The 14,887-nt window shown below is 35.5% G+C and overlaps 1 protein-coding gene across 4 annotated transcripts in view; it reads right to left on the bottom strand.

Moving 5' to 3' along the window:
* Window positions 1–14,887, bottom strand: part of KHDRBS2 (KH RNA binding domain containing, signal transduction associated 2) — a 381,101-nt gene that overhangs the window by 257,045 nt on the left and 109,169 nt on the right. For all 4 annotated transcript variants that reach the window (XM_083831469.1, XM_083831472.1, XM_083831470.1 and 1 more), the window contains exon 3: window positions 553–669. In XM_083831469.1, coding sequence (XP_083687595.1) covers window positions 553–669 — 117 coding nt within the window. The remainder of the gene's footprint in view (window positions 1–552; window positions 670–14,887) is intronic.

Raw genomic sequence — 14,887 nt, forward strand, 5'->3', positions numbered from 1 at the left:
GAATAAATACTGAAGGTGCAATAGACGTGATTCCAAATACAGATTCTTTATCTATTGTGCATTTCTAAGCACATTTAAATAAAATTTACACTTTGTTGTCTTTATTAAAACTATTCCCTGAATAAAACTTCAAGCTTTTTTAAAATGTTACCTCTCTAAATAAACAATAAGAGCAAACCTAAAGAAACAAAAGAGAGAAAAACTATTAACGTACATCAGCATTACAGCAGTAATCTTAAAAAAAACTTTCTCAGGAGAAACAAGCTTCACTCAGAAAAAAAGAAGATGGTTTCTCTTTTGTGTTAATTATTTAAACAACAGTGGTACTATAGTAACTGTGGTGGTCCACAATTATACGGGAAGGTTTGCGTAGCAAGAGAAAAACTATATTTAAACAACTGGTGTAACTTGAAAAAAACAAATGAGCCTTTGGAGTCAAAGTTTAGCTTAAGTCTGTTAACTGAGCCATTAATAAGTAGACAGGCAATCTAAGTGTAACAGCTAAGAGCAAATGTATCAACACTAATTGCAGTCAGAATCCAGACACAGTACCTTGGCTTTATCCCTCATGGAGCCTTTCCCCAAGATAGACATTTTTGCACCTGTTTCTTCTTGTAACCGCTTCAAGGAGTTTCCTCTTGGTCCAAGCAATTTCCCAACAAAATTGAACTAGAAAGTAAGAAAGAGAACTATTTTAAACCAAGGAGCACCTTTTTGAAAAGTTAATAATCCTTTATAAAGGAGTTGGTTAAAGGGAAAAGTTTAATTTTCTTTCTAGGCCTAATACATAGAAGTGTGGAGAATGGAGGTATTTTTTTATCACTAAAAACATTCGTGGTTTATTTGGAACCTAGGAGGTTCATCTTTAGGAGAGAAATAATCAGTGGCTGCTTAGGTTAACTAACTTAAACAAGAACTTTTCTTACTAGATGACAGGTGAAACTGAGAGAATGAATATGTTCTTTCCTGACTTAGCCAGCTTTATTGGCAAAGTAATATATTCTGCAAAGTTAGATCTTTCAATGGATTTTTAAGAATTGATGTTTTACATATTGATTTTAAAATAAGTGCTGTTGTGTGTATCAGCTTCAAACGTCTGTTTTGCCAGCAACTGAATTAATCATACAAATAATAGACCACTGTAGATATTCAGGCTGTTTTCTGAGAAGATTTTGAGGAGCACTGTGATTTGCCTGGCATGCTGCTAATACTCTTAAACACTGCACAGGTACTGTGACACATACAACAGTGTTTTATATGTATGGGGAGGAGAGATATCTATATGAAAAATTTAGTGGCAGAACAGTAAATAAATGGGGTGCTAATGTAATGTTGACAAAAATAACAAAAGGGGAGGAGTTATAAAGTAACAGTGATTTGTTTATTCTGAAGTCAATAGTTTCTTCAATTTAGTATGTTTTATGCTTTCCAAAATCTTTTACAAACTCTATGGCATGCTGTCTTTGGAATTTGACTGAGAACCATCAGTATTAGCTTAGGATGTTTCTAAACTATGATCAAGTTTGAACAGACAGTACTCTGGCTTGTCTTTCAACAAAAAGTAAGCTCAGCTGAGGATAAAGGTGTGCATTTATATATGTACTTCCTTGTTTTTATTTTAGAGCAGAACTAGGAGAAAAATCGGATGAAGAACATGACAATAAGAATAGCAATCCAGGACATACTGGTGTCAAAACTACACATGAACCTCTAGAAAGAACACAGAATCAAATCAGAGAATCAGAGAACCATCTAGGTTGGAAAAGACCTTTGAGATCACCATGTCTAACCATCAACTTGACCTACTGAGTCTCATCACTAAAACACATCCCTTAGTGCCATGTCCATACATCTCTTAAGTATATCCAAGTATGGGGACTCCACCGCTTCCCTAGGCAAACTGTTCTAATCCTTGACAATACTGTTGCATGGGATTGTTACAACCCAAGTGCAGGACCTGGCACTTAGCCTCCTAGAGTGTCCTGTGATTGGACTCAGCCTATCAGTGCAGATCCCTCTACAAAGCCTTTCTACACTCAAGCAGATCAAGAGCCCTGCCTAACTTGGTATCATCTGCAAACTTACTGAGGGTGTGCTCGATCCCCTTATCCTGATCACTGACAAAAATGTTAAACAAAAGTGGCCCCAGTACCAAGCCCTGGGGAACACCACTGGTGACCAGCTGCCAGCAGGACTGAACTCCATTCACTGTGACTCCTTGAGCCCGGCCATTCAGCCTGTTCTTCCCCCACTGAACTGTCCAAGCCATCAGCAGCAAGCTTCTTCAGGAGAATACTGTGGGAGATGGTGAGAGAAGAGATGTTGTAACATACCCTGTTTTGCACTACCTGCTATTTTAAATTTAATCTTAAAAAGGAGATCTGGGGGAATGTTGTTTCCATTTTAGCCAGCAAGAACCTAACATGCATATATACCAGCCAAACACAAAATCAGGCCAGATACCCTGGAACTCAAGCTAACTTTTGTTCCAGTTTCTTAATTACAAATTACTTGCAACTTCCTTCAAATATTGGTTATATCATCAAAGAAAATAATATGTAATCAGAGGAAAAATAAACATGTAAAGCAAAATCTACTTCCACCTAAATTAACATAACTGATTTCAGCAAGATGAAATGTCTAGGGGGAAGTAGGAAGTAGTACAGCTGCAGAAAAACAGAGCTTTGAAGCTCAAAAAAACATTTTTCAGGCATGTGTGCTTGCAATTTGTTCCAACTCTATGTGTTGATTTAATAAAAGTTAACAACTTTTCCAATAAATCTTACCCTTTTAAATCATCATGATATAAACAATAGTAAGTCTGTACTCGAACTAGCTATGCATCTTCCATTGTCCAACTTTACTTGGAAGAAGTTTCTGGCTTCAGATGGATTATTAAATTTCATATGGAAATAAGCCTAAGGATGAGGAAGAAACAGCAAGGACTGAATTGCATCTTTAATTTGAAACTATATATTAGCCCTAGGACTTAATCTATTGATAGAAGTAAGATTTCAAAAATGAAATCTCATGCATGTGAAGGCTCATTAGAGAAGGTCGAGCAAACAGCAGAACTGTCTCATCTCTACAGGGAACACGCTTACGTGCAGAACGGTTGTTACAGGATGAATTATTTTGTACAACTTACACTTCACCAATCAGAGTAGAACCAGACGGAAATTATGCTTTCAGTGTCTCTAAATATTAGGAATAGATGCCTTTCAAAAGCTGAAAGAGCTATACAGCTACGTAAGCTTGGAAAAGCCTACAAGAAGACCAGCCAAAGCTCGACAGTGTTAGCTCTCTGAATGGAGCAAAACTATTAAACTACAGTCTATGAAGATTTATGCTGAACATTTATACTTAAGCACGTCATAAACTGTCTAATAATTACCTTGAAATATTGCTGCAAAGGAGCAGTATGGCCAACATAAACCATGTGCAAAGTGGATTTTAATCACTTCAGAGGAAATAAGTGGCGAGGGATTTTAATTCTATTGATTATGTATCAGACAAGCATTTACACTTCATCCACCTTCTAGATATTCTCTGAAAACATAGATCAGGAAGCAAGCAGTTACAAGTGAAAAACTGAATTGCTCTTATTTTTGTTTTGTTTGAAGTTGAAGAAAAGCCAGTGCACAATATCAGAAATTCTACCACTGTCCTCAGTCTTGCCAGCATCTGAAAGTTCTAGGGCTGCCAACCATCTTTAGCACTAGTCTATAATCATAAAACTCTTTGAAGTCTGAAAATCCCTCCCATGCTGCACATCAACACACCTCACTTGCTTCAGCTTAAGCCACTGAGAAGACAATCCCTAAAACTAACAAGGTGTTGTCAAGCTGGAGCACAGCATATGCAGTCCGTCTCCCAGTGTCAGTATTTATTATGCTGATATGTTTGTTTTGCATGGCATCTGTGGAATGCCAGAGATTAACTATAACCTGTGCTGTTAAAAACATGTACAATAATTAGTTCTTAAAATATATCCCATAGCTAACATACATTGTTATGACAGACTCAAGTGTACTATAACACACCAAGATCATCACACGTATTCTCACTCCCATGGTTGAACTTACCTTCTTCAAACTTGATGTTGTGTATTGTTTTTTAAAGTCCTAATATCAGCAGAATTATTATGGAATTGTAAATAAACACACAAACAAATATTTGTAAGTTTATATTTACATAATATCTGGTTTATATGGTGTGGTGAACTGAAGAGGAAGTTTTTTCAGTATACAGCATATTAAAGCAAATTTTCCTGGAAATGAACACAGGTGGGAGTTTGAACTTTAAAGAAGGCATCCAAGGTAAATGGACACAGCTCCATTACTGTATTTTTGCTGTATATAAGATGGGGAAAAGAAAGTGAATTTGTACTGTGGAGAGGCTGTAGCTGACACCACCATACTTTTATACTCTATCCTATTGAACTGTGTACGGACTGCATACATATACTAATACAGTAAGCTTCTAATGACAAGGGACCAATCAATGCCTCATACAACAAACTACGAAATGAAAGTTTTGTTAAAATTAAGCAACAACAAAAAAAAGTTGCGAAGCCCCAATTTTATGACAGAGATTCAGCCACACTCTGTTTTTGTTTGTTTGTTTTCTTCTGTACAAGTAGAGGATTATGACCAAATTTTGTTTTTGTTTTTGTTTTTAATCCTGTTTTTGTTTTTAATCCTAGGAGGCTAGCTGGCACACTGTAAAGTATCCCAAGTCAGCTGTCCAGGACCTGTCTGTGGCTCCTTGCACTGGAGCAGTCTCAATGACCTGACAGCTACAAATGGAGCTAAAGAAGCTAGGCAGATAGCAGTTGTGACTTTCATTGCTACCTCATTTTTTAATGCTCAAAATAGTAGTCAAACATTGAATCTTCACTTTGGTTGTATACACAGGACTCTCTCCAAATGTAATAAGCTTGTTTTTGAATAACCTAACCACCTAATGCTCAGTTCTCTTGTAACAACCAGGTGGGCTGCCATTGCTGCTCTGCTTTTAAGTGCAAAGGAATATTGTGACCTTCCCACAGGCTGTGAGGTCAGGTGGGGTCTCCCCAAAGCCAGCAGCATGAGGCACCTTGGGCTGAGGAATGTCACCCTTGCTGGGGACACCACTTGGCCTGTTGAGTCATGTGGCACTGTCAGAAGTACACAGAAAATTACTCCATAACACAGAAGAACTATGAATTAAAGTGCTCCCCGTAAGTCCTATCCTATCTAAAACCATACCTATCTTCCTCTCCACCTCCCTTCTGCACATGGGGGCAAAAATGCTGACAATCAAACAGCAAGTAATCATATTTTATTATCCTATGTTGCAACATAAAGCTCTAACCCACAGTGCTTTCAAAATTAAAAATCTCCATTAAGTTTTAGTAAAGATTTTGAGCATCTCAGGACACCACAGTTATAGCTATAACAAATCTAGCATTATATTTACAGCATTAACATTCAAGCCTCAAACTTAATACAATGATTGATAGAAAGTAAACTTTTATGTTTAGAAGAATAATTGTTTCCATGTTTGATGTAGCCCAAATACTTCCCTGATGTAACTGTAACACTTCATATTTTACAAATACTATTTAAATCGGGTTTTACAAGCAAAGCAAGGAATATGTTTGTCATTCAGAAAAAGCGTATGTGTCACTGACTATTTCTGGTCTATACACAGATAAATATTCAGAAAAGCAACAAAACTTATATAAATACGGAATGAGACAGACAAGTGTTTCCAGCTGTAAGATAAACAACACAAAGACCTGAACTAGGAGACTAAATTCATTTCTTCTAATCCTAGAAACAGCAAAATAGAAATAGCAATGGCATGGGCAACACAAAGCAGGTTTGTTATTTTTTAGTATGCTCTATTCACCATTTGCTATCAGCTCCTTTGTGGGGGGACAAAGTGTCTTTCCATATTCGGAGATATTTATTCTCACAAAAATCTTTCTCTATTCAAGAAAAAATAAAATAAAATAAAATAAAATAATAAAATAAAATAAAATAAAATAAAATAAAATAAAATAAAATAAAATAAAAATAAAAAAACACTACCACCACCATAATAATAATAATAATAATAATAATAATAATAATAATAATAATAAAAGATCTTTTTCCTATCTAAATTCAGTCCTGTGCTAAAGAAAAAGGAGAGGAGACAAAGGCATTTTCCACTCCTGAATAAAACCTTACTGACTGAGACCTGTTTATTCTCACCCTGTTCTTAGACTTCTGATATTTCAATCATTTTAGAATAGCATTTGTTAAAGACTGTCACCTTTTGATATGCATAGGGGACTTCCCTTTGTGTAAAGGTAGCACTGGAAGATTAGGAAGGAAAATTTTATTTCCCTCATTACTTTATAGGCACATTAAGCTTAGCAAATCCTTCAATGGACAAGTTTTTCTCCCTCTGCATATAGTTGCTTATCCCAATGCCTCTTCAAAATCTAGTATTTTTCAGCTTTTCCAAAATGCATTTACTGCTCCAGATAGGAATGCAATATTATTTTTAATTCTGGCACTGTAGTGTTTGCTGCCTCTCGAGAAGAGCTTACAAGTTTGGAAGGGTCAAATTTTGCAGGACTCTACTTTAGCCGGGCATGTTAGGAGACAGCAGGAGAAGAAGAAAATGAACATATTTCTTTAGATGGGCTCTGGAGACCTACGCCAAAGGAGATGTTCTAATGCTTTCTAAGACTACTGCACTGCTGAGACTTCACTACAGAGGTCCCAGAACCAAAAGATAAGGCTGCCCTATCCTCCAGAGCACTCTGTATCTGATCTGTTCATATATGATTGGAGAAGAAACCTGATACTAGCTCATGGGGAGAAAGATGGGCTCAAAATGAAATGCTCAAAGGAAAAATACAGCTTCTTGAAAAAAAAGGGCAAATTCATTTCTGGTTTAAATCAACAGAATTACCTCAAGAATAAATTAAATTTGAGTAACAAAGTTAGAATCATTAAAACTACCACGTTTGAAAGATTTACCTAAGAAATAAACATTTTTATTACACATTTTTTATCTTAAAAAGTGCTGGGAGCACATATTTATGGTGTGCTTGAAGAAGATGGTGCAGCATTTGTCTGGTTATTTCCTAGCTCATAGCAAGCATCTAAATCTACAGTGAAAATGTATTTTTGGCATAACTCCATGAAACAGATGGTCAGTGACTCTAGACAAACATCCTCCAGATACAAGTCCATACTGAGATAACAAAAATATTCCCTCATTTTCATTTTAAGCAATTTTCTGTCAGAATTTGGTAACAAGTTGTGGCATTTAAATAGAGGAATTTAAATGGACCTTAGAATTAAAATCTTTTATCTGTTTTTAAAAAGTAATTGTTTGGTGTCTGATGTGTCTTTATTCAGTTAAATGTAATGACTTAACTGAGGAAAATTTGAATAAATATTTCTCTAATACATGCGTTAGCAGTATGATTTATTATAATCCACTAATCTGTCACACACCCAAACATTTCATTTTGTGTAATTCTGTTTTTAACTTTGACATGAGGTAATTGAGAAGAATCCAAGAAACCAATTAGACTTCCGGATCTATATTAAATCTGCAATTAACAAGTTTAAGGGGTTTATGACTCACTGCAGCCATTTTTTTAATTATTATTTTAATTGCGGAGATAGATAGAATCAACGTACCAAGCACTGTACAGACACAAAAAGACATGATATTTACCCTAAGCTGTCAAGTATGCTAAAAAAATAAATAAATAAAATAAAAAATAGACCTTGTTACATATATGTAGCTACTATTGCTTATTTGAATGGTTCGTGTGTGATTGAAGAAATTACTGCAATTAAAATCACTGGTTTGCTTATGAAAGTGGACTTATTCAAGGTAAGTGCAGTAAGATCAGGTTCCACTGACAAGAGGAATACACAGTAGCCTGCTGTTTCACCTCAGAAATGGGAAAGAGAATCTTTATGTCACATTTTATCTTTGCGTTTTGCCTTTTGGCCCTGTTTGTCTGCATTTCAAGAATGGAATACACTACACACATTTCCAGATGCTGATTTTCTCTAAGCTTACCTCTATTTCGCCAGCTTAGTCAAAGCACTGTGCAAGGCTGATGGTAAGCAGGGATGGCTCTTATGGACACATGTCTACGAAGACTGCTTTTTAGTGAACAACTGTTCAAATAGAGCAGTATTTTTAAAAATGGCAGAGTAGGCTAGGCTAAAAATATCCATCTCTTCAAAGCAAAATCAGACTATGCAACAGCCATATTCTATTAAATCAAGGGCAAGGGGCCTCTGTAGGATAAAAAATAAAATAAAAAAATACAAAAAAAAAATCTCTTCACATTCATCTTAGCCAAGCCTGAGACAGTAAACTTTTAATATTTAAAAATAAGTAAAATACAAGGTAACACTGACTCACTTGAAAGATGTTGTATAAAATGATATTTCTACGAAGGCTAACAATTCAGACTGAAGAAGTGCACCACCAAGCTTTTTCAAAAGTGCACAAATAAGTTTATATTCAGCATATGCACAGGTATGAAAAGAGGTACTTAGACTACAACACTTAAAACCATAATCAACATTTGGCTAATTGGGCTTATTACTCCCACAGATACACAATTTACTGGTCACAGTAATAAACACCATCTGCTCTTTGCTAACTGGCAGCAACCTACCAACTTTTTTCTAACTTACAGAATTTGGAACTTAAAAGGAAGATCTAAAGGAGCTGTAATGCAGTGGGATTTTCAAGTGCATCATCTTAGTCTAACTGAGCTGGATATGATTTCATATTAGGTGAAAGATTTCTCTTTGCCAGATGCTATATTTGCAAATTTAAATTCTAAGTCAACAAGAACCAGGATGTCTTAGGGTTGAATACTCAACCATAAAACTAATGTATCTTTCAAATATATGCTACTGATATTGGACTAGTAAAAATGTGACATAAAACTCAATTTTCTTTTTAGTCAATGAAAATATAATGACACTTAATTTCGACCCAAATGTTAGTGAACCGATTTAGCATACATGCATGTAGTATTTAATTTTGCAGAAAGCATTGTATCAAATCACAAATGGTTTATGTTAATCTAATTAAAAACTGTGTTAGTCAACTGGATTTTGCCTTTTGTTATTGAAGTAATTATACTTACAGCAGCATTTGTGTATCAATTTACATATACTAAGCACTATGCAAATATTCATTTTATTCTCAAGTCATGTTTATAATCAAAGCAAAGCATAACTTCAAATTGATTGACATCTCACATCACTCTACAGAAATTAAACCAGTCTGGAAAAGCACTCAAAAACATTTTACAAAATTCTGGTTCATTTTTTTCCCTCTCTACATTTTCTATATTGTTGTTTGTTGTTTTAAAACATTTTTTAAAACATATTTTAAAAATATTTTAAGAGGAGGACACATTTAAAAAATATATTTACAAGGTGAAAACACTCAAGTAATACTGTGTTAGCTCAAAGACCTGAACTGGTACTTAATTTTTTGCTTGCTATGATGAGCTTAAAGAAGGAGAAAAGGCTGTGTTTACTCATCATTTTGCATGGATGGCTTTCCATTGGTTTACACAACCACCATATTGAGCGTGGAAAGATCCACTCCCTTCTCTAAATTGAAATGGTTCTGGCTGTTCTGTTCTCTAGCATGCCAAACAGAGGGTCTGCAGAGCTTCTCCCTACAGATATTAGTAGCAGTACAGCATTAGTACAGATATTAGTAGCAGTAACCAGTGCAACTGGTCCCTTAATTTCTAATTCATTTAACACTGCTGAATGTAAAAGCAAACTTAACATATATATATGTAAGTTAACACCCTGTAATTTGATATAGATGTACCTGATTTTCTAACTATGAAGAATCCATCATTGTGTTAAATATGTATACAAAGAATGTGACTTTTTCATTATCAGTATTTGTCGATGTTTGTAATTTTTCCAAATCGATAGCACTTATTACTCACTAATTCCTATTTGGAACACCTACTCAGTCTCATTACAAAACTAGACGTTGCTAAGTTTTAGGACATTTTAGTGTCAAAAACATCTAAAGCACTGAGAATGTCATACTTTGCTGATGGCATGCCTTCGTGAGTGACATTTCTGTCCTTTAGACTTAGTTAAGGTAAGACAGAAAAAAATATTTTCAGGGCAACACCTTGAAAGAAGAACAAGACGTTGTATGTGAAAAACAAGCTGGCAGGAGTAAGCTGGAGGGCCTGAGTGTCTGTAATAACTAAAGAGTATCCAGGAAGGAAGTTTTACAATTGTGATACAGCATATCCACAGTGAACAAAACTGTGGCTGGGATGCTCCTACCTAATAAAACATTAAATGATCTGCTAATTTTTTAACTGGTGGCATTTTTTCTTCTCCCTGCATGCCAGTCTAAGATCTGATTCCCTCTTTATAGAAGTAATATCAAATTCCCTCTTTATAGAAGTAATATCAAATTTGATTAAGAAACGCTTCAGGTATATATAAAAACTATTTAGTTTTAACTTTTAAGCATTTATTCCACTGTAATTACCCTTCTTCTACACATCTACAAAGTTCAGGAAGGGTGAATGTGTTTGCAAAATATGTATAAAAGATATCAGAAAAAGAAAAAATGGCCATGAATATCTTTCATTTACATTGCCAAGACAGCATGTCGCAGGCTCCAGCTGTTCAAGGAAGACAGGTATGTTCTCCTGGAAGGGTGAAAGTGACACAGTTATCCATACCAAAGTAATTAATTTGGTATGTAGGAAGAGGGATCAGTCTGAAACTCACTTTCATGTCACAACTGACACAGTTGTCTTGCTGGTGTCTCTGTAAGAGTTTTAAACGCATCAGTCTGTTTTAACACTTTCTATTGTCTGCCTCCAGCCTCAGACGCTCAGTGTGGGCTGCTGTATATCTCCAGCTTAGATGCCTCATTCATTTCATTAACTACATGAATTTTGGTATTACACACAGATTTCTGAAATTCATAAATTCTGGAGAGCTAGGTGTTCACTACCTAGATCATGCAAGGGACAGAAGGGCAACTTCTAGTCCCTTGGGAGTCTATGGCTTACACAACTCTTCTGTCACAGAATCATAGCATCATCTATGTTGAAAATGACCTTCAAAATCACCAAGTTCAACCATCAACTTGACCTACTGAGTCACATCATTGAAACATGTCCCTTAGTGCCATGTTCACACATCTCTTAAATTTATTCAGAGATGCCGACACCACCACTTCCCTGGGCAGCCCATTCAAATCTTTGACCATCCTCTCCATGAAAAAATTATTTCTAATATCCAATCTAAACTTCTCTGGCATGTTTTTCACATCCTATCAGTTTTCACCTGAGAAAACAGACTGACATCCTCCTTACTGGAATCTCCTTTCAGGTAGTTGAATAGAGTGATGAGGTCTCCCCTCAGCACTCTCTTCTCTAGACTAAACAACCCTGATTTCCTCAGCCTCTTCCCATAACTCTTGTTGTCTAATCTCTTCACCAGCTTGATTGCTCTTCTTTGCACATGCTCAAGACCTTCACAGTAGTATTCTATGCAATAGTCTTGTTACAACAGAACCAAAGCTTCAATGATAGGCTGAAATAATGTTGTTAGGAGGAAGAATTATGATTCATCTGAAACCAAGGACACCTCTAGGATAGGGAGAGTCTATACAAAAGGAAGAGACCTCATTTGAAGTATGAAGGATCCAGTTGTTGGCTTTTAAAATCAAGAATAACATTTAAAAGCTTTTAATCTGAAAAGTGGAAGAATGTCAGTGGCATGGAAGAGCAGATTGTTTTCAATTATATATCCACTAGGGAGAAAGCTGCAGGAACTCTAAATTCTCAAATACTGCATAAAACAGAAGACTGAAAATGAAAGAAAAACCAGGAAAGCAGCCAGAACAAGCTGCTTTACAAGTGCCATTTAAATAACACTCAAAGTAGAAAATCAAAAAACTGCTACATATGCATGTTACACAAACAACAGGGATTTAATAAACAGGATGAAGACTGGCATCTGTAGTTAAAAAGGATGCTGGAAACATAGTTGAAGGTAGGCAGATAACAGAACAATAAGATACCTGGCTGCTATCATTGCTTAAGGAGGAATGGTATGGGATGTTAAAGGAAATAAAATCTGATTAACAATCTAACTTAATCAACAGGGAAAAGTCCAAACAGACAGACTGAGAGTCTGAGACTACATTAAATATATATATATATACATATTAAATCTGTTTTAGGAACCACCTGACCAGTATTGTGAAATGCTGCAATGAGCCTAAAAATCAAAAAGGTTACATGTGCAGGGCATGGAATAATTCAATTATTCTCATGGAACAGCCTGCCTCAGACTGTAACACAGCCACTGACTCCCTCATGGAACTATAACTGGAATCCACAACCACGAAGCATCTGGTCTTGACATATTCTTTTTGAATATAACATTTAAGGAGCCATCCTGCAAGAGTGGTCATAATGAATTAGTTCTACAAGAACAAAACATGATACTATTGTACATAATTTTTCTTTAATAAAGGCCCTCACAAAAATGAGAATAATAAAGAGATGCTATGGGAAGCAGCATATGATATAAAGCATACGATATGAAAAGCATTATAGATTTCATATTAAAAAAAAAAATCCATACTCCCTATCCAACCCCCCCCCCCCAAAAAAAAAAAAAAAAGAGAAAATGCAACTAATCAACAAATAAGACATTTAAATATCAGGACAGGAATATTATTAAAATCAAGAAGAGTATCCCTTAAAAATCTTAAGTTGTATCTAAATAAGGAAAAATGAAATGACCATAAACCCTATCAGCCTAAAAAAATCCACAGAAATCGGGTAAGATAAATAATCTGAGGAACAACTTGGAGAAGGCATAAAAAATGATAATAAAATATTTCTCAAAGACTTAGAAACCAGAAAGAAAGCTTGTAGGGCTAACAGCTGTTCAGGCTATAAAAGGAGTATTTAAGAAAGATGAGGTCAGAGCTCAAAAATAAAATACATTTTTCTCTCCATCTGGGTTCATAATGGAGGAAATTTTGACAGGTGTCTTGGGAAGAAGGTAATGCAACAAAAATTTCCTAAGAATTTCCAATTAAATTACTGAAAACCAGAATAAACGATAATAATAGTACATGGGAAAATAAAAACATCAAAGAGATGAAGAGCTATGATGGCTATTTTAAAGGGAAATCATGCCTCACCAACCTATTGCTGTTCTCTAAAGAACAAACAAGCATGGAAAGGAAAGTAAGCTGACACCTTATACTTGATTACTAAAAGATATTTCACAAGTTTCTTTATCAAAGGCTCTTGAAGAAACCAGCCTGACATGGGATTAGTAGGAAGGCCCTCTAAAGGATAAAATATTGGTTAACCTATTTGGATTTGGAAATTTGGAGTAAATGGTGAGTATTCACACTGGGAGGAAGTCATTAGTTGAGTCCTGCAGGGATCCAGGGGGAGGCCCAAGCTGGAAAATGCAGTGAACAGTGAAACCTTTTTCAGTGATGATAAAGAAAGACTAAAAGCAAGAGGGGCAGTAAAGACCTATGTATTGTGACCTTTGGTGATAAAATGACAGATAAAATTCAATGTAAATAAATGTAAAATACATGGAAAGAAATCTCACCTTTATAAATAATACGGTGTGCTAATTCCTCAGAAATGATATCAAGAAGAATAACAGATAGCTAATGCTCAGCATCAGTAAAAAAATGAACTGTAAGTACTATGTTACAAATTATTAGGGAAGGAGTAAAGGAAAGACCAAAGAATATCATTATGCTACTTTATAAATCTGTAATACCGCATCATCTTGAGGACTATGCACAGTTATGGCATCCCCATTTCAGATAAGCCAGAGTACAGCTGGGCAAGTTGGGCAAAGAAATGATGTTTCTGTACAGAGACTGACAAAATAGGAGTCACCTAGAGTCCTAAGCAAGGAGAATTCATTTTGAAAAACACAACTGAGAACTACGACAGATCCCTAAAACCATAAGGAGCATGAATGAACTCAATCGGACTTGATCTCTAGAGCTTCTTCCACAACACAAAAAAAGAAAAGGGGGCTGGGGGGCTGGGGGGGGGGGAGAGGCGCATCAAAAGATCCTAGCAAGTGACAGTATCAAAACCAACAAAAGAAAGCTGTTTTATGTATGGCTCCTCCAAATAAGAGTTTAGAAAGTGATTGACAGATTCATCAGGAGAAAATATTTTGACCTCAGGGCATTCTTGTTGGAGGTTGGGATAATACTCTGGAGACATCTCTCTGCACCATTTGACTGTACTCATATTCCTTTTTAGGTGGCCAGTTTTGGTCACAGCTGGAAAACTGGATACCTGACTGCATAGGAATCAAGAGCTAACCCACACCAGTGTAATGGTCTTGTTGTGGGGCACTGAAGTCACAGTATGCAGCAACTGGATTATAATGTGATTTGAAATATGTTGCAATAATTTGAGATAATGTAATATGTCTTACTTAAGCATGTCTTATTTTAGCAAATATTGCCCCCCTTTCACTTAAGTCACATTCTATTTTTATTAGGTGCTGGCATGTACAAAAGTCATTAGAAACAAACAAACAACAACAACAAAATTTTCTTGATACTGCATTGTATTACAAAAGTAATTAATTTCCTGAATTCTTACATTTTATTCCAAAAATATTTGTCTTAAACTGACATGGTAAAAAATAGATATTTGGAGTATGCTTTGATCAAAATATTAATCTCTGAAGATACGATTTTTGACAGTCCACTATAGTTATATGTACATGATTTTTTCCAGACTCAAATGCAACACTTTACAGCAGTGATGGAAATTAGATCATAT

This window comes from Anser anser, assembly GCF_964211835.1.
Source record: "Anser anser genome assembly, chromosome: 3".
NCBI classification, from domain to species: Eukaryota; Metazoa; Chordata; class Aves; order Anseriformes; family Anatidae; genus Anser; species Anser anser.